Source organism: Cucurbita pepo, chromosome LG13 (genome assembly GCF_002806865.2).
Source record: "Cucurbita pepo subsp. pepo cultivar mu-cu-16 chromosome LG13, ASM280686v2, whole genome shotgun sequence".
In the NCBI taxonomy this organism is placed as follows: Eukaryota; Viridiplantae; Streptophyta; class Magnoliopsida; order Cucurbitales; family Cucurbitaceae; genus Cucurbita; species Cucurbita pepo.
In genome coordinates, this window is record NC_036650.1 from 8,049,380 (window position 1) to 8,068,206 (window position 18,827).

The 18,827-nt window shown below is 36.6% G+C and overlaps 5 protein-coding genes and 1 long non-coding RNA gene across 8 annotated transcripts in view; 3 read left to right on the plus strand and 3 right to left on the minus strand.

Moving 5' to 3' along the window:
* Window positions 1-1,001: 1,001 nt before the first annotated feature.
* Window positions 1,002-4,944, minus strand: LOC111808062 (phosphate transporter PHO1 homolog 9-like). Its single transcript, XM_023693847.1, has 13 exons — window positions 4,334-4,944; window positions 3,952-4,252; window positions 3,809-3,857; window positions 3,661-3,732; window positions 3,456-3,585; window positions 2,890-3,010; window positions 2,555-2,813; window positions 2,386-2,490; window positions 2,262-2,306; window positions 1,981-2,130; window positions 1,610-1,888; window positions 1,383-1,522; window positions 1,002-1,302 (listed from the first exon to the last, which is right to left on the minus strand). The coding sequence occupies exons 1-13, from the start codon at window positions 4,893-4,895 to the stop codon at window positions 1,194-1,196; spliced, it is 2,322 nt and encodes a 773-aa protein (XP_023549615.1). The 5' UTR covers window positions 4,896-4,944; the 3' UTR covers window positions 1,002-1,193.
* Window positions 4,539-5,341, plus strand: LOC111808063. Its single transcript, XR_002817017.1, has 3 exons — window positions 4,539-4,631; window positions 4,716-4,838; window positions 4,943-5,341. It is a non-coding gene; the product is annotated as an uncharacterized LOC111808063 (long non-coding RNA).
* A 391-nt stretch (window positions 5,342-5,732) lies between these two features.
* On the plus strand, window positions 5,733-7,885 carry LOC111808981 (transmembrane emp24 domain-containing protein p24delta7-like). Its single transcript, XM_023695255.1, has 4 exons — window positions 5,733-6,142; window positions 6,423-6,632; window positions 7,301-7,377; window positions 7,552-7,885. Exons 1-4 carry the CDS (start codon window positions 5,939-5,941, stop codon window positions 7,694-7,696), a joined length of 636 nt encoding a protein of 211 aa, XP_023551023.1. The 5' UTR covers window positions 5,733-5,938; the 3' UTR covers window positions 7,697-7,885.
* A 314-nt stretch (window positions 7,886-8,199) lies between these two features.
* LOC111809103 (pectinesterase 31) lies at window positions 8,200-11,909 on the plus strand. Of its 2 annotated transcripts, none has more exons than XM_023695453.1 (5): window positions 8,200-8,650; window positions 8,747-8,851; window positions 10,047-10,124; window positions 11,048-11,409; window positions 11,492-11,909. In XM_023695453.1, exons 1-5 carry the CDS (start codon window positions 8,402-8,404, stop codon window positions 11,652-11,654), a joined length of 957 nt encoding a protein of 318 aa, XP_023551221.1. In that variant the 5' UTR covers window positions 8,200-8,401; the 3' UTR covers window positions 11,655-11,909. The 2 variants fall into 2 exon arrangements, with proteins under 2 accessions (XP_023551221.1, XP_023551220.1); XM_023695452.1 differs by lacking the exons at window positions 8,200-8,650; window positions 8,747-8,851 and adding exons at window positions 9,223-9,660; window positions 9,757-9,861.
* Window positions 11,910-12,989: 1,080 nt separating this feature from the next.
* LOC111809134 (vesicle transport v-SNARE 13) lies at window positions 12,990-16,216 on the minus strand. The gene is made up of 6 exons (XM_023695493.1): window positions 16,054-16,216; window positions 15,739-15,843; window positions 14,492-14,550; window positions 14,218-14,406; window positions 13,662-13,832; window positions 12,990-13,429 (listed from the first exon to the last, which is right to left on the minus strand). Exons 2-6 carry the CDS (start codon window positions 15,830-15,832, stop codon window positions 13,277-13,279), a joined length of 666 nt encoding a protein of 221 aa, XP_023551261.1. The 5' UTR covers window positions 15,833-15,843; window positions 16,054-16,216; the 3' UTR covers window positions 12,990-13,276.
* Window positions 16,217-17,183: 967 nt separating this feature from the next.
* LOC111808018 (transmembrane protein 230-like) overlaps window positions 17,184-18,827 on the minus strand; it is a 2,430-nt gene continuing 786 nt past the window's right edge. For both annotated transcript variants that reach the window (XM_023693777.1, XM_023693776.1), the window contains exons 2-3: window positions 18,301-18,622; window positions 17,184-17,658 (exon numbers count right to left, since the gene is read on the minus strand). In XM_023693777.1, the coding sequence (XP_023549545.1) occupies window positions 17,579-17,658; window positions 18,301-18,571 (351 nt within the window). In that variant the 5' untranslated portion in view covers window positions 18,572-18,622 and the 3' untranslated portion in view covers window positions 17,184-17,578. The remainder of the gene's footprint in view (window positions 17,659-18,300; window positions 18,623-18,827) is intronic.

Here is an 18,827-nt window from a genome sequence, read left to right on the forward strand (position 1 = left end):
TAACATATAATAGTATTAAATTAAAATATCATTTTAGATAAATCAATATGATTATTCTTATATTTATAGAATTTTTTAAAATTTTAGATCAAAATAGAACTCGGAACAAAACAAATTTTAAAAGTTAAAAAAAAGTAGTAATGAATATAATATGAGATATTTTTTTCTCTCTTTTGTAGAAAATTTATTTAATTAGACTGCTACGTTCGTTGTAATGTACTGTTTCTTAATTACGGTTCGAAAAATTTACGTGTTTGTTATAATCATGGTAAAATAATGTAAAACTATGGGCTAATTTTAAAAATAATTAGTGAAGGGTTGGTTTGAGAAGCTAAACAAATAATGGCGTATTATTTATGGTGGTTAATTATGACGTCAATATACATTGCACTTGGGCCATTTTTACTTGGAGATTAATTTTTACTTCCACAAATCATCTCATATATAATGCATACATAATTAATAATCATAATATAACTCTCTCTTATTATGAAAGACACGTAATCACCAATAATTTATATTCTATTTATTGTATTATAAAAAAATATATTTTTTTTATAAATATGGACGTCAGCCCGTACACTGGGTAGAGATTTAACCATCTCATCTTTTAAATCTACAAACGAAGGTCGAGTGCATTATTTATTTTCAAATTTTTTCTGTTATTAATAGAGTTGATTTTGTTTACAACTTACGAGTATTTGGCAAGAGTTGGTTAAGTAAAAAGAAAAGTCGTAATGGAATTCGAGATATTAATGACCAAAGAAAATTAAAATATGTGACTCGGAAAAAAAAACGAGATACGATTAGTTATCATTATTGAAAAATATAACTTGGACGGGCCAAAGTCATACAGCTGTATGTTTATGACTTTATATGGAGGACATTCAGCAAGAAAAAACAAACTCTTTAAAAAAAAAAATAATAAATAAATTAGCTTAATGAACTTTTATTTAGTTGAATTTTGTATGAAATGAATAATGTCACACCCGGGAAGAGAATTATAAAAGTCCAACCATATAATATGAATAATGTCACGTGCATGTCACCGTATCATGAATCTTGGAATATGGAGTATAATATATAAATTGACATGTTTATTTATTTATTTATTATTATTATTATTATTATTATAATGCATTAAATTATGTTTATTTATTATAAGATTATTTCTTTCACTGTAATCGTCTTACTCATAGCCGAGTTCTCATTTTGTTGTTGTTGTCGTCGAATTCGAAAGGTAATGGCACAGAGTTGAATGCTCTGAACTTCCCCACATTGTTCAGGTGTTCATTCTCCATCCTGATGAACACAAAATCAAGTTTCGTTAGTTGATTTCTTTTTCACTCACGTTGTTCATGCAGCTTTACAATCGGACAAACCTGAAGAAATTCCAGATTCCTCGTCGAATGATTTCCAGCACGGCGACAATGGCGATCAAGGCTTGTCTGTGGATAAATGGAGCTTCTCTGAAACCTAATACTGATTGCATCCAAGCGAGTCTCAGCAAGATATTCAGTCCCTGCAACCAAGATTCGGAAGATTGTCATTATCGGCTAAAACATGCCATGGAAAGCTAGGTTTTCAAGAATTTGCGGTATGTTCTTACAATTGCTACATAGTAAACATTTTTGTTGGATATCAATAGTTTGTCTCTCAACCATGGATTTTTCGAGTTTCGTTGGAGAAGTCCCCAATCTTGAACTATGTCCCAATATGTGCCTGAAATTGTTGCAATACCAGAACTAATTGCCGCTAGAATTCTCCAAATCATCCCCATATTCAAATCATGACCTGTTCTCATTGCAATTGCAACGATTGTTGAGAAGTATTTCAGTCCATTAAATACATGTTCTACATCTTTCTCTTCCACCAACCGTCGAAGGCACTGTAAGCATTCAACAACTTTATCTCTGATGAGTTCATACAATATTGAGGAAGACATTTGTAGTTTGCTGTGCAAAACACTAGCCAGATTACCTGAAGAGTACGAATCCAGTATGGAATAATTGCAACAACAAAGTAAAAAGCTTCGAAAATTCTGCTCTCGAAGCACTTATTTGATCTTCGTATGAAATCCCCCCACCCATAGTAGCAGACGTAGAATTGTAAACTTCTGAACGCTTGAACCTGATGTGAAATTGTATCTGGTTTAGCTTTGGTGTATGAACTTTGAAGGATTTCAGTCATCTAGATGATAGACATCGAAGTTCTTCCGGAGAATAGAAGATATTGAAGTTTAAAGAGGCTTGATATCAAACCTGGCTAGTGAGCTGGTCTGCCAAGAAAAAGTCTTGGAGGCTAACCTGAAGACAATATATAGATTTAAGTTATGTGTTTGACAATAGATATACATTTTTGTAAACCTTCTCTTGCTCCAAGTACCTTGTATAAAGGAGCACAGACCAAATGAAATGCGCTTCGAACGAGGAAGAAGCGGCTGGGACGAAATAGGATGTCGAAAGGACAGAATATTAAGAAAAGAAGGGCCTGCAGAATGATTGAGTTCAGCCATGGATGATGAAGACAAATATTTGAGACATGAACTTCTTACAATGAGTAGAGCCAAAGGGACTGATTCAGTTATGGCCGCAAAGGTTCGGGTTCTGGGGTCTGCTTCCATGTCCAAATTGGAGAGGATGCAAGCCATTGTGATCACAGCAAGACCTGAACTAAGAAAAAAGACCTCCCAGTAACCCAACTCCGTCCCTTGCTTGAAGCCAAACATAAGGGTGTAGTTTACATGGTAACGCCTCCAAAAGTATAGATTTGCAGAGTATATCAGCATGTGCAAGACAATGAATCCAAAAAGGCTGAAAAAGGAAACATTGGTATCAACAATCGAGCAGCCGTGTTCTTTGGAGCTTCAAAGTAAGTTTCTTGAATTACCTATAGAGAGGAAATATGTTATCCATGTACTGCCCACGCCCTTGACTCTTGAAGATGTTTCTTAGGTGTATGACTAGAATGATGGCCACTACAAGTGCAAGCGAGCAGCCAAAGAAAAACCCTGCAGATATCCAATTCAAGTTTAAGAGCACAAGACATTAGCTTTGAAGTGTAAAATCTCACATCGGTTGGAGAGGGGAACGAAACATTTCTATAAGGATGTGGAAACTTCTCTCTAACAGACGCATTTTTAAAAACCGTGAAGCTGACGACAATACCTAACGGGCTAAAGTGGACAATATCTGTCAGCAATGGGCTTGGGCTGTTACAAATGGTATCAGAGTCAGGCACCAAGCGGTGTGCCAGCGAGGACGCTGGCCCCCAAAGGGGTGGATTGTGAGACACATTGGTTGGAGAGAGGAACGCTATAAAGGGTGTGGAAACCTCTCCCTAATAGATGCATTTTTAAAAATCGTGAGGTTGACAACGATACGTAATGGGCCAAAGCGAACAATATCTATTAGCGGTGGGCTTGGGCTATTACATAAAGCAACCAGTCTTCTTACCGGAGAAAAAGGTAATTCCTTGTCTTTCCCTTTTGATTTTTCTTTTCAAAATGTCCATCCCTCTTCTACGGTTTCCATCTGCAAAGTGCTTAATGAAAACAGCCTCCACCCTTTCTATGAGCCCTGTAACCTGTTGTTGTACAGAAACACTTTGAAAAAAGAAAGGACTTTAAACCACAATTCTGTCTCAGGAATCGTTGCAGACCTCAAGAATGCTGCCAAGAGGAGATTTTTCCACCATTTCGAGGTAGGCCTTCGATGCTTTACGTGATGTAATCTGCAAGGATAAAATCATAATTACTGAAGGAAAAAGATTATGTTCTTCAAATATAAAGATTGGTGGCTGTTGAGACCTTATCATATTTCTTCATGATCTTCGAAACGGCCAGTTTATTCAAGAAACTGCAGATTCATAAGGAACAACTCCATTTATAGTTCTGCAAATTCAACAGTGAAGTAACATATGTTCAATATGATATCAATATTCATGCATTACCTGTAGCCTTTTAGAACTCGAAGCTTTTGGTAGAATTCAATGAAGGCACGTTTCATCAGTTCTTCTGCCTTCCTCAACTCTGTCTTGTTATAAGACAACTGAGATTTGGAACTCATGACCATACATTTTAATGTCGATATTGGCGTTTCGGGCTGGACATTAATCCGTACTTGGGACAACAACTCTAACTTGAGTTTTTGAATGGTAGGATGAGCTATTCCTCCACTGGCCTTCCTGCTGTTACTTTTTGCTTCTCTAGTTTCCATCTCAACTTCTTGGGTTACCTCCAAGCTTGACCGTTCTACAAATACGTTCATCTTTATTACTGGTATTTATCGAACACAAAATCGAAAGTTCAAGAATCTATTCAACGATGACTTACTTGCAGTTCTGGGAAAAGTGGACTTAGCAGTAGAAGTAGAAGCTGAGGATGTACTACTACCTGTAAGACTGACACTCTCATTAAAATCTTCAAGAGCAATATCTGGCTTCTCTACCTTAATCCGCAGCGCAATCAAGATATCTATCTGCTTGCTCAACTCCTCAGCCTCCCCCATCAGCTCCGCCACTTCCTTCTTGTAAAACCCCACCACTTTATTAAACTCATCATCAAGTCTCCTGAAGAACTCCACCTGATGTTCATCGCTTTGCTCCGACGATGAAGCGAACAGCATGCTCTGGTAACACTCTTCAGACCCTGTATGAATTATGTTTGTATGTATAGCATCCTCCTGCATCTGTTGAGAGCGTCTCGGTCCTGCTAGCCCGCTGAAAGCTCTGTACAGAGAGACCCTTCTCTTCAAGTTGCGCGTTGTCCCATCGGATGCCTCTGGCTGTCTCGCCCGGCTGACTTCTTTCAACACTGTTTTCAGATGGCTGTAATCCAGGTATGCCTCTTGCCATTCTGGCACCATTTGAGACATAAATTCCTTCCTAAACTTCATCTTTGCTCTCTGAAATTCTCTGCATTGATGCTTTTGGTTTTGTCAAGGTGGGAAGATTTGGATTTGACATGAGGATGTCCTACGTGATTACTGCGCAAACATCTTGACCTGCATTAATTTGGCAGCGTCAACCACGACACTGCTGTTGTTTAAAGAAAAGTTTTTCATTAATTCCTTGCCTGTTCTTTGATCAAATAATATCAAAATTTGCTGTCCACCAAAAACTGGGAAGAGATCCAACTGAAAAATCAACCACAATGGGCCACTGCTTTAAATTCTCCACAACCGGATGATCAGGACTTCACTATTACATTGGAGAATTTTCTTACTTAAAAGATATTTTTAAGTAAGTTGCGTGTTTGAGAGTGAGTATGAAAATTAAGTTCATAAGTGTGAAATTAAATATTAAAATTGTAGTAATTTTATTTTTTGTTTTTTCTTACCTATAAACTCATGATTTTTTTTTTCTGCCTGTAATCCCATCAACATAAATTTATTAAATAATATTAAAAAGTTAATGGCAAAAAAATTGAAACATGAATTAAAATTTTATAAATAATTAAATGTTTGAATTGCAATAGATAAATCTTAATTTTAAAAATTTTGTAACTTATTATAAACTTTTTAAACATTCTCAAATATTGTTTACTTAAAAGAAAACTTTTATACTTAATTAAATATAATAAGATATATAGTAATAATTTATTAAAAATAATAATTTAATTCCTAAATTTTAATATATACATTTTTAATGAGGTTTAATTAAATAGGTAGATTAATGAACTACTACTTAGTTACTAAATATATGTTTTTTTATGGGTGTGATTGGGATGACGTGTCAGTTTACTCGCTAGAGACGGGTTTGAAAAGAAACTGAACACCGTCGTTCCTTAGCGTTCGCCATGGCCAAATCGCCAGCAGATCTTTGCGTTTCTCTTTGAATTTGATGTTCTCTTCAGATTACGTTCTATCCAGTCTGAACTTTATATTCCAATCACTTAACCTTGTTAGAGCTTACAGGCTACCCCTGCCGGAGATCAATCATGCCGAAATGGAGTTTCTTGGTTTCGGTTCTTTTGGGGCTGATGTCCACCGTTGCTGTTTCGATGCGGTTCGAGCTTCAATCGGGCGGCACCAAATGCATTTCGGATGACATTAAAACCAATGCCATGACGGTCGGCAAGTATTCGGTGATTAGTCCCAACGAAGATGTTCCTATCCCCGATTCTAGCAAACTCACTGTCAGGGTATTCGTTCTTCCTTTTCCGATTCAATGCTTAATTTCTGTTTCTGTTTACGCTTTTTTATGCATTGCCCTACGTTTATGTTTCATTCTCCCTGTATTATATGGAAACCTGGCTACTTTTATCCAGAAATTATATGGTGGGACTGTCTCATGATCATCTTTATTCTATTTTCTCGCATTTGTGTTTTCAAATCGGTATCTCTTTTCCGGAATTCTGTGTTTTTTGTTGATTATGGAATTTGTTTAGATGATTAATATGTGGTAATGGAGGTTCTTATTAGGTCAGTTCGCCTCATGGCAACACGTATCATAATGCGGATAATGTGGATTCTGGAAATTTCGCGTTCACTGCAGCCGAGTCTGGTGATTATACTGCTTGTTTTTGGGCTCCGGAACAAAAACCCCCAGGTTCAGTTACTGTTGAATTTGATTGGAGGTCCGGTGTTTCTTCTAAGGATTGGTCCAAGGTTGCTAAGAAAGGGCAGATTGAAGTACGTCCTGAAATTTCTCATTTTATTTCTCGCTTGCTCATTTTTTGGTGTTCTTCCTAATTATGCTTTCTGTATGCAAAGATTTGTGACCACATAATGAGCAAAACTGCGTCACAATATCCTTAAAACAACTCATCCTGCATGATATCATGGTATTCCTTGAATAATTTTGTTGGAATTTGATTGGATATACATTCAGTTTGCGGCTTTTGAGAACTTACACTGGAATGAAAACAATTGTATGACAGGTTTTGTCTCCTTTTGCTTCCTTACAATATCCTTACTTTAAACAATTATGTTTTCTGCAAGAATCTCCTTTTTCTCGTAATGAACGTACAATTATGGATCAAGCAAAAGGAGACCTACCTCAAGATAGTGTCAATGATATCATTTGCACAACCAAGTGATCTATCTAGATGTAGATCTATTCACTTTGTCAATTGCATTTGCATCTCATTATTTCTGTCGGTATTTCTTAAATCACATTTCACGAACATTATTTATCATTGTGTTTTCTCGGTCATGATATGTTAAGAGGTCCATTTATGATGAGATTCTGTTTTGAACTCTACTTTAGTTGAATGTAGAGGATGTTCTATTGTTTTTGTTTGATAGAAGAATCTGTAAGGTGGTGGTCTGATGAAATAGTTCATCATCTCTTATGCTAGATAATGGAATACGAGTTGAAGAAGTTGTACGACACTGTCATCTCTATACATGATGAGATGTTTTATCTCCGTGAAAGGTACACTACAATGAATTTGAGTTCATATCTAAGTTTTCTTGAAGACATATCAGTTCATTGGCCTTATGATCTTCGTGGGCTCTGTATTTTGTAGATTCATTACATCCCCAAGTAGTTTGATTATGTGATGATTGATTCTCTGTTATCGTTTGTGTTTATGTTTCTGGGTTTCAGAGAGGAGGAGATGCAGCAACTGAACAGATCAACAAACGCAAAAATGGCCACTTTTAGTATCCTATCACTTGGAGTTTGCTTGTCTGTCGCTGGTTTACAGTTATGGCATCTCAGGGCATTCTTTGAACGCAAGAAGTTGCTCTGATTCTTCTCCCTCCCATTTAATAAACTCTCTCTCCCTCTCTCTGTTTTCTGATATATATTTTCTTAATTTTATTTTAATTCTTTTAATTCTTTTTTGCTATACTGAGCAATTGTGAGTTATGAAGAACATGATTCTTTTTCAATAATGTGGTGTTATTTTCTCACTTTTTAATAGATGAATTTATCTTATGAATCATAATAAACAATGCATCAATAAATTTAGTTTGAAAATGTATGCGTTGACTAATTCAGCTACAGATTCTGAAAAATATTTTCCAGAACGTTTAAAGAAAATATAATTACAAGCTTTACAGCACAATGAGGAAGAACACGATGCCATGGATCCGATTCCTAATCTTATGTTTACATTTTTCGAGAAATAAAATTCCCTTTATTTATTTTTATTTTTTTTATTATTTTTNTTTTTTTTTTTTTTTTTTTTTTTTTTTTTTTTTTTTTTTTTTTTTTTTTTTTTTTTTTTTTTTTTTTTTTTTTTGTTTAACCGAAGATTCCGTCTAGTTGGCCGCCTTGCCGCTTCAATCGAAAGAAATATAGATAAATCAGGTGTACCCATGAAATTTAATGGCTCCGATGCAAAATTGGAGGAGTTTGCTTGTCTTTCCACTTTATAAATACAATTGATTTGGTCTTCATCTTCATCCCGCTTCCCAACATCCAGAAGGCGCGAGCTTCGAGACTGCGTTTCATGGCGGCCTCGCCCAGGGTGCTCACGGTGGCGCAAGACGGCTGTGCGGATTTCCGTACGGTTCAGGAAGCCATAGACGCGGTTCCATTCAGCAATACTTGCCGGACTGTGATCCGTGTGTCTCCTGGGATTTACAGGCAGCCTCTCTATGTGCCTAAGACCAAGAATTTCATCACCTTCGCGGGTTTGAACCCTGAGACTACCGTTCTCACTTGGGATAATACCGCCACCAAAATTAGCCACCATCAAGTCGGTTTCTGATACGATTTTATCATTTGATATCTGGGTTTGCGTTTAATTTGAAGAATGATGTTCATGTGTTCCTCTATCTCTGTCTCTGGCCAGGCATCTCGGGTCATTGGAACTGGGACTTTTGGTTGCGGGAGTACCATTGTGGAAGGGGAGGATTTCATTGCTGAGAATATCACATTTGAGAACTCTTCCCCTCAGGTACCCTTTTACTTTTACGACCTCTTTGATCATCTTATCTTGGATTGACCTAAGAGTTAAAACCCCCTTTTAGTTCATAGTTTGAGGTTGATTTTGAAATTGTAGAATGAGGATCTGTGTTGGATCTGTGTTTTTCTGATGAACTTCCTAAGCGTTTTGAAGTTGCTCTTGTTTGTTTTGGACAGGGTTCTGGGCAAGCCGTGGCTATCAGAGTTACAGCAGANTTAATTCTTTTTTGCTATACTGAGCAATTGTGAGTTATGAAGAACATGATTCTTTTTCAATAATGTGGTGTTATTTTCTCACTTTTTAATAGATGAATTTATCTTATTTTTTTTTTTTTTTTTTTTGTTTAACCGAAGATTCCGTCTAGTTGGCCGCCTTGCCGCTTCAATCGAAAGAAATATAGATAAATCAGGTGTACCCATGAAATTTAATGGCTCCGATGCAAAATTGGAGGAGTTTGCTTGTCTTTCCACTTTATAAATACAATTGATTTGGTCTTCATCTTCATCCCGCTTCCCAACATCCAGAAGGCGCGAGCTTCGAGACTGCGTTTCATGGCGGCCTCGCCCAGGGTGCTCACGGTGGCGCAAGACGGCTGTGCGGATTTCCGTACGGTTCAGGAAGCCATAGACGCGGTTCCATTCAGCAATACTTGCCGGACTGTGATCCGTGTGTCTCCTGGGATTTACAGGCAGCCTCTCTATGTGCCTAAGACCAAGAATTTCATCACCTTCGCGGGTTTGAACCCTGAGACTACCGTTCTCACTTGGGATAATACCGCCACCAAAATTAGCCACCATCAAGTCGGTTTCTGATACGATTTTATCATTTGATATCTGGGTTTGCGTTTAATTTGAAGAATGATGTTCATGTGTTCCTCTATCTCTGTCTCTGGCCAGGCATCTCGGGTCATTGGAACTGGGACTTTTGGTTGCGGGAGTACCATTGTGGAAGGGGAGGATTTCATTGCTGAGAATATCACATTTGAGAACTCTTCCCCTCAGGTACCCTTTTACTTTTACGACCTCTTTGATCATCTTATCTTGGATTGACCTAAGAGTTAAAACCCCCTTTTAGTTCATAGTTTGAGGTTGATTTTGAAATTGTAGAATGAGGATCTGTGTTGGATCTGTGTTTTTCTGATGAACTTCCTAAGCGTTTTGAAGTTGCTCTTGTTTGTTTTGGACAGGGTTCTGGGCAAGCCGTGGCTATCAGAGTTACAGCAGATCGTTGTGCCTTTTACAATTGCAGGTTTCTCGGCTGGCAGGTATTCACAATCCTCTAATTCAGTTCGTTAGTGGGCAGTAAGTTCTAGAGGTTAAACAATATTTCTGGAAAAGCCCTACCGTTTTTTTTCCTTCACCCCTCCTTAAATCTGAATGGAAAAGGCCTTTTCCTATAAGAACTTGTGGGTTGTTTGGGTGGATATTCAAGACACCATAATTATGGAGTGCTTGGGTAAGGGTTATCTCCCAAGCTACTAAAGGGTGTCAATCTTTAGATCCCACATAGTTGGAGAGGAGAGGAGGGAGAGGAGGGGAACGAACCATTAGGAGAGGAGGGAGAGGAGGGGAACGAAACATTTCTTACAATGGTGTGGAAACCTTTCTAACATATGTGTTTTAAAAACCTTGAGAAAACCCGAAAGAGAGCAAAATCTACTAGTGGTGGGTTTAGGCTGTTACATAAGGCGGTATCATTGCTAGACACCCGGCGGTATCAAGGAGGCTGAGCCTGAGCCTGAGCCTGAGGGGGTGGACAGAGGCAGTGTGCCAGCAAGAACACTCGGCCTTGGAGGGGTGAATTGTGAGATCCCATATTTGAGGGATGAATTGTGAGATCCCATATTGGAGGGGTGAATTGTGAGATCCCATATTGGTTGGAGTAGTCATGGAACTGTTATGGAGCGTGTCTCGGGCTTAGTTCAAGAGTGGTCTTGAATTTCCTCTCTTAGCAGCTATATATAGTGTCCCAACATATAGGGAAGTTGGCTCAATTGCCATCAAGCTTTCTTTGCTTTTGCTATCTGTAATACTGTTAGGATCTACAGTTTGTTGTTGTTGTCGACATCCAATGGCTCTATCCTTTGGCTAGTTCAATCATCCAACGATCACAGTAAATGGTTTTTCTGCACTTCTACAGCCTGCTATTGTTTCTTCTTCTATCATATTTTTGGATAATTTGATGCAGGATACTCTGTACCTACATTATGGAAAACAGTACTTGAAGGATTGCTATGTCGAAGGAAGTGTGGACTTCATATTTGGCAACAGCACTGCTCTGTTGGAGCGTTGCCATATCCACTGCAAGTCGCATGGCTTTATTACTGCACAGAGCAGGAAATCCTCTCAAGAGACCACAGGTTATGTATTCTTGAGGTGTGTGATCACGGGCAGTGCCGGGACTTCGTACGTTCATCTCGGACGACCATGGGGACCGTTTGCAAGGGTGGTCTTTGCTTACACATATATGGATGCATGTATCAAACCAGCAGGCTGGGACAACTGGGGAAAAACTGAAAACGAGAGAACTGCTTGTTTTTATGAGTACAAGTACGACATTGATTATATGATGAATGGGAACATTACCAAATGTGTAGATTACCTGATAGGGGAATTGTGTTTTTCGGTACAGGTGTTTCGGGCCAGGGAGTTGCTCGATGAGCAGGGTGTGTTGGGCGAGAGAATTAGTAGATGAAGAAGCTGATGAGTTCATTCTGCATCAATTTATCGATCCCGACGTCGAGAGGCCTTGGCTATGCCGGAGGATGGCATTGAGGATACCCTTTTCTGCTTAAGAATGGCTGAGTGTTACAAAGGTTTGGAAGTAATCCAACAGTAGAAAAGTAGTGTGTTTCTAAATGTTGAACATTGCTTGCTGGTCCGTTAGAAGAAGGAACATTCATATCCCTATATGGGTGGCATAGGGCTTCTTGTAGCCTCAGATTGTGAATTTTGGCCATGTATTGACCACTTTTTCATATTACTCTCCTATCTTTATATATATTTTTTCAGACATTATATTTTAATCTCAGTGTTAAAAGGGTTTCACATCTGGTGTGTTTAGTTTTTCAATATTTAGCTTGAATTTTGAAAGTAGATTAAAAAAAAAAAAAAAGAAAAAAAAAAAGGAAAAACCCACCTAAAAGGAGGAGTACACGATGAACTAAGACCAAGACCGCATCTAAATGAGAACCGACCGAGAATAAGATAGTTAAAAAAGGCTTAAGATAATTTAAAGTTACTATCTATACCATAAGATAGTTAAGAAAGGCTTAAGATAATTTAAAGTTACCATCTATACCATAACTTCCTTTTCGGTGGTTCGATCATAGTTGAACCTACTTTATTTGAAGCAATTCTAGGTTGGGTTACTTTATTTGGAGCAATTCAATTCTAGGTTTGAAGCAATTCTAGGTTGGGTTACTTTATTTGGAGCAATTCTGGGTTGGGTTATTTTATTTAGAGCAATTTTATATTGGATGGCGTGCTTTATTTGAAGCAATTCTATGTTGGGTGGTGGTGACGTGCTTTATTTGAAGCAATTTTATGTTGGGTGGCAGTGGCGTGCTTTATTTGAAGCAATTCTATGTTGGGTGGCGTGCTTTATTTGAAGCAATTCTATGTTAGGTATTTGAAGCAATTCTATGGTCTCTCATAAATTTTTCTTGAAGCAATTCTATGTTGGTTGGTCTCTCATAATTTTTTCTAGAAATGTATATGAGTGAGGAAACCATGCTGGATTTGGTGGCCTCCCATAAATTTTTCTAGAATGTATATGAGTTGATCTATGAAGATAATCTTCACTCTTAAGAAGCAATGATATAAATGGGTTCTTCACTCTTAAAAAGAAATGATATAAATGAGTTGAGATTCGACTTAGATACAACTCTAGTGGAGGCATAAGCTTAAATTTACCTTTTCAGATTGAAGGAAATATCCTTCCTTAGTAGTATTCTTTTTAATAGTGAACCATATGTATATATTTTTTATAGAGGAATTTATAGATAGAAATTAAAGGAAAAAGGAAAATAAAATCCATTTTTCTCTTCATGAAGGTTTGGTAGATGACACTCAACAATAAGATCCAACTAATATGCCAAAAAGGTAGAAAACCATTTGAGCAAGTACACAAATGATCAAGGATTCTCAATTTAAGCTCTCAAAGTAAACAAATTCGATACCCCATAGGACATTACACAGTGTATACAAAGCGTTGGGCAAACCTTACATCATTAATATTGTTTTTGAACACTTGCCAATCTTACAGAAGACTAAGATGCAGGCAACAAAGAATTAACCATAACATAATTCACGTGCAAACTCACAATAGACAAAGAAAAATACATAGAACATGAACTCATGTTCCAACAACACTCAAAGTTGACAAACCCAAATGAAGAGGGGGATGATAACCTTGCTATTTAGAAAGTTTGAAGTACAGTATCATGATGATGGCCAAGACAAGAACAACAATTATGGATGTAACAATCCATTTGTTCTTGTTCATCCTTCTTGACATGTTGGTTAATATTCTCTTACTCTTCCCAATATTGTCATCAACTCCATGAAGCTGCAAAAGGTGGAATTTTCAAATAAAAACTACAGGCGTAGACACCTCCAAAAGCAATACAATTATAGAAGAAACATTTGAGTAGAGAGATTGAAGGGTTTGATAGAGGCAGCCGTGAATAGCTGATTAATAATTATCAAAGCAACAGTATGACGGAACTATCACAATGCTCCTACGGCATCATTTACTCCTATATGATGACCCAGATAACATGAAAAGTAAAATCCCATACCGTATTGTGAGCATGCAAGAGAGACTGACGCTGTGAGTGCAAATCTTGGAGAATTGAAACTCCAAGTTCTTCTGTTTCTAGCATGGTTCTTCGACTTTCCTTAATTCTATCACTTGACTTACCTAGCCTCTCTGTTGTGGTCATTAATCTCGTTCTTTGGTCAGCCGATGCCTATAGGAAATGGCAACCAGGCATGAGTCATAGCTAATACACAATTACAAAGGATAAGAGACCATACTCCAGCACTTAAAAGTAAGAATTAAGAAAGAGAAAGCATCTCTTATAGCTTGAAAACTATAACCTTGATGGCCAAGTGCCTTTTAAGGCATAGTAAAAAAAAAAAAAAAAACCAATCTATCACCGCTGTCCAAGATGTTATCTTAGACAGTAGGATTTAATGCATCCATTTCTATCTTTTTATATTAGATCTTCAATTCAAAAGATTTAGATGATTCTCTGGCAATGGCAGTGATGGAGAAAATAGGTTATTTCAAATCAACCTATATGGGATAACAACAATCCAAAACAATTAGAGAACCAGTGGAGACAGACATACCGTCAGTGTATCAGCCATTCCTGATTCCAGCAACTCATCTCTAGTGGCTGCATTTAAGTTTCCAGATTCGATGCGTTTAACTTCACTTTTCAAATTGTTGAGGTCAGATTTGTACTCTCTTAATTTAGCTAGAAGGACAGCCTTAACATTAGGCGGCAAACTTCTGGCCTCAAGATCCATTTTCCGAATCTAGAAGTCATGAAGTATATAACATTAACATTGCATGATAAAATTTGAAGGCATTTTTCTCAACAATGACAAGTCAACTAGGTACCAGAGCTTCTGCTTCATCAATTCCAGACTTTACTTCAGAAACCCTTTGCTTCTTTTGCTCTACAGGTATGATATATTCATGTAGCAAAGCAAATACATCAGTCTAATTTTTCTCTAATACTAAACAAAATAACATAAAAAGAAGCTTCGATTTATAAGCACTGAATTATAATTCATGGTTGCTAAGAAAAGATTATGGAGAATCTAAAGCTAGATTCTTGGAATGAACCACTTCATCTCCTCACAGTAAGAGTACCCTTCATTCTAGTATCAAATAATCTACAAGGGGGGCTCCACACAATTAGCTCATCAATGACAGAGACAGAGATTTATAAGCAGCTGTAACATAAAACAATCTTTGTCCAAGAAGATATTTACGCTTGATACGCACTTTTTTTTTTCCCCCAAAAAGAAAGCACATGAAAGTTATCGCTTTTCCACAAGTTTTGGAAGGGCTGAACAGGGGGCCATCACAACAGGGAATGGATTTATAATAATACTTTTATGGTCTATAATAGAACCAACCATATGTTTGATTTGTCCACAATAATCATATTGAAACTCATCTACTGAAAAATATTTTACGTGTAAAATTAGTTCGCATCCTAAAATAGTCCTGAAATTCTCCTATGATCATAAATTGAATGTAAATAATAGTCATCGCACAGAAATATTTAAGAAAATTAGGTTAGATAGTGCTTATGGGATATCATACATACTATTATCAAAGAACCTTGAGAGATTTTCGGTTACTTCCTACTCTGAATGAGAGATATGCAAATCGAAGATTAGCCATTAAACAAAAGATTCTTTACTTCCATTATAAAAATAACGATCATTAACGTGTAATGAAAATGCACCCTACGAAGTGGGCTCTTTTACATCTTCTTTCAGAACTTTTTCCCAATTCAAGAATGAACAAAGGAATCATAAAGAGTGAGGGATTATCATAGTAGTAGAGCTTACGATTGATCCAGATTTTAACAATTTGTACAAGTGCCTTTTCCTATCTAAGCCAATGAAAAGTAATTCGCTCATTAATTAAGAAGACCACATTAAAATTTCACCAAGTTTTGACCTCAAAATCGGTTATAATTCAACATCGCAATTACGCAAAGCAACAAACAAATATCTAACAGAAATCGAGAACCTGTTTACAGGCGTGAATTTCAGTTTAAGTTTCGGGTGGAACCTGAAAAAAGAACCACAAATGGAAACCAACATTCACAAATCAGAAGGTGGAAATACCTCCATTTAGGGCACTAGCCGAAGTGCACTTTCTTGAAAGGTTCGCCGAGAGCTCGCAGTATTGGCGTTCATACCCTTCAAATACCTCACTCATCGTGCCCAAACCTTCAAAATCAAATCGGCCAAATCAGCGAATCAGCAATCACTCGCATAACAGATCGAAGCCAATCAAACAAGATTCCTCGTAACAATTTGGCAGAAAAAGATGAAACCGAGACTTCAATTTTATTATATGAAGAAAAGCATTCCGATCAACATGTACGGCCCCAAATTCTGGAAAAGACTCTGAGAATTAGAGATCAATCGATAGCTTACCCAATTTGATCAGAGATGGCGAAGCCCAAAGGAGAGAATCGTAGAACGAGAAAATCGGTGGCCAAGCGAAGAGGAATACCTGCGGACGCCCGCCACAAGGCACCAAGCTTTGGTGTTGACAAACGAAGGCTTGCTTCGATGGCCAACGGCGTCTCGAGTAATTAGGAATTTAGCCACTCAAGTATATAATTGATTCATCTCTAATTTTATTATTTATTTAATTATTTATTTATTTATTTATTATTTATTATTTATTATTATAATTAACCACCCTATAAATTGTTTCTATTTAATTCTTAAATTTTAATAGATTAAAAAACGTCCAAACTTTACAAATATATAATATATCTCCCAAACTTTTGCATTTGTATTCAATAAAATATTTTAAAATTATTAATCCTAATTTTATGTATAATACAATATGTTGAAACAAGAATCGAGTAATTATAAAATAAAAAATTTAAGAGTACATTTTAAAGTGTCGAGATTAAATAAGTATAAAGTTAATTTTGAAAAACTAGACTTATAATTTAACCTTATCATTATTGAATTTGATAAAAAGGTGGTATATTTTTATCATACATTTTTAATTTAAAACTAATTTAGTCAAATTTTATTATAACAGTCTAGACTTTTTAATTTAAAACTAATTTAGTCAAATTTTATTATAACAGTCTAGACAGACGACTTCACGGTTTTAAATGTCTACTAAAAAAAGTTTCTAGTAGAATTCTTGTTATTACGGTTCCAGTCAAGGTTTTTGAGCATCCAATTAGTGAGTTAAATCTTGCATTAAACCAATGTTTATCGAAGTTAACGTGTACGCGAATGCTCGCTTCCTTACTTCTATCCGAGGATCCTCGATATGTTGATCCCCTATCAACTCGTGATATTCTTTCAGTATGTTCTTGGTCAAAGTGATATATATCTTCCAAGCAACGAAGTTAGGGCTATCGAGTTGAGTTTCTTTACACATTGCAGCTTTGTTGGGATCTTGGACGGTGGTCGGGTCCACTTCAAGAATGACTGTAATTATAGTCTATATATCATAAACTAATTAACTAAGCAAAGATGACATCGCATTGGGAAGAAGGTAAGATAGAGATTCCATAAGCTGTGCAATAACAAGAAGCATTCACAAAAGCTGCATCAGCTGCAACTAAAGGTTCATGTAGTAGTCCTTTGTCATGAAACAATGTTTTCTTCTACACAATGTAATCCATACAACTTCAAATCCTACATAAAAACCTTGATCCACACAGTTGATCATGGATAAATCTCACTCGAAATGTTTGCAAGGGCATTAAGTTTTTGACTTTAGCTTACAGGACTTGTCAAGTAAATGAGCTAAAGCTACATCATTAATCGTTTTTCTAACCCTAAACAGCCTATGAAAGAGGAACAAGAGATGAATACATTACAAACTCAAGAGACGTGATTCTGTACAAACCATTTTCTTACTTTATATGATAGTTTTACGTTGAAAGAGAGATGAGACAAGCATACACCACCGCGATATGAACACCTAGTAATCGGGAATCGATGCGAAGCGATATCCATTAGCACCCCTCCATGCATAATATGCAATCCTAGTCTCATAAAAGCCTGCATCAACAAAGCAAAAGAGGCTTAGATTATCCAACTTCTGGGACAGGATGAGTCAACAGTAATTCTGCTCATGTCCTATTCAATAATAACAAAACTTTGATTTACACTCCGTTGTAGATTTCTTAATACATTCATTGTGTAAAGGAAAAGAAGAAAATAAGTAAGATTCAAAATTCTAAGAACATTAAGTTTGATAGCACAAAACTATGAACTAATACTCAACGTGAAAAGTGGTTCACATATGAGAAGTCTATTGGTACAAATTTGCTTTGTGGAGATTTAATAAACTTTCAAGCTTCCTATTAAAGAAACACTGACAATTTCTTGGTAAAATCTTCTCCCACCATTGACAGTGCCAATGGAAGTGTATTAATTCCTTTGGCAGGAATTGCCCTGTTTCTATTTTCACTCATTATTCTACATGATCACGACACCATTGGATTGCATCTTCTTATTTGACAGTTGAACAAACCAAACTATCGCTATCTACAGGTCAATGAAGAGGCATATACACCGAAGTCGTATCGAATAATTTTAGACACGAACGAAAGCCAAATGAGTACACACTTCGCATACAATGTAAATCAACGATGAAGAAATGTATTCAAGAAAATATGAAACAGAAAATTTGATGAATACCTGGGAGGAAGGTGAGAAACCCCAACGCTAAAAGACCATAAGCTTGTGATTTCTCTCCTGCCATATGACCAGTCAATACGAAGTACGAAAGAAAGAGAAGAAATGATCCAAGAAATAACAGGAATATAGCAAGAGCGATGGATTTCCACGGGATCTTGTCAAAAGCTTTTGGTGTATAGTAAAAGCGAGGGTCAAATTGATTTCCATCTAAATCGAGATCATTATCATCAGTAGAAAGGGAGCTGTAACGAACATTCCGTCTCGAAGCCATGACGGGAAATATCAAGAATGCAGTCTTCAAAATTCAACACAATGGAGCCACCTTTGAAATCAAGAATCAAATACATTAAGAAGATATCAAGAGGAGGATGAAAATTACACCTACATTATGGAGTGTTACTAAATTTTCTTGCTTAGAACTCATGTAAAACAACAGGATCATTAAAACCAACTATACTTCTACCATTTACTCAAGAACATAAATCAAACTAAAGTTTTTACTAAAACCTCAAGATGTCAACTCACCA

Excerpts from the sequence above, each read along its gene's own strand:
- LOC111808062 (XM_023693847.1), bottom strand. The coding sequence starts at position 4,895 with ATGAAGTTTAGGAAGGAATTTATGTCTCAAATGGTGCCAGAATGGCAA. Across the intron at positions 3,733-3,808 it reads TCATGAAGAAATATGATAAG|ATTACATCACGTAAAGCATC; the intron begins GTCTCAACAGCC and ends TTATCCTTGCAG. Across the intron at positions 3,011-3,455 it reads AGGAATTACCTTTTTCTCCG|GGTTTTTCTTTGGCTGCTCG; the intron begins GTAAGAAGACTG and ends GGATATCTGCAG.
- LOC111808981 (XM_023695255.1), top strand. The coding sequence starts at position 5,939 with ATGCCGAAATGGAGTTTCTTGGTTTCGGTTCTTTTGGGGCTGATGTCC. Across the intron at positions 6,633-7,300 it reads CTAAGAAAGGGCAGATTGAA|ATAATGGAATACGAGTTGAA; the intron begins GTACGTCCTGAA and ends CTCTTATGCTAG. Across the intron at positions 7,378-7,551 it reads ATGTTTTATCTCCGTGAAAG|AGAGGAGGAGATGCAGCAAC; the intron begins GTACACTACAAT and ends TCTGGGTTTCAG.
- LOC111809103 (XM_023695453.1), top strand. The coding sequence starts at position 8,402 with ATGGCGGCCTCGCCCAGGGTGCTCACGGTGGCGCAAGACGGCTGTGCG. Across the intron at positions 10,125-11,047 it reads GCAGGTTTCTCGGCTGGCAG|GATACTCTGTACCTACATTA; the intron begins GTATTCACAATC and ends AATTTGATGCAG. Across the intron at positions 11,410-11,491 it reads GCTTGTTTTTATGAGTACAA|GTGTTTCGGGCCAGGGAGTT; the intron begins GTACGACATTGA and ends TTTTCGGTACAG.
- LOC111809134 (XM_023695493.1), bottom strand. The coding sequence starts at position 15,832 with ATGAGTGAGGTATTTGAAGGGTATGAACGCCAATACTGCGAGCTCTCG. Across the intron at positions 14,551-15,738 it reads GGCTAGTGCCCTAAATGGAG|AGCAAAAGAAGCAAAGGGTT; the intron begins GTATTTCCACCT and ends TCATACCTGTAG. Across the intron at positions 13,430-13,661 it reads TCTTGCATGCTCACAATACG|CTTCATGGAGTTGATGACAA; the intron begins GTATGGGATTTT and ends CACCTTTTGCAG.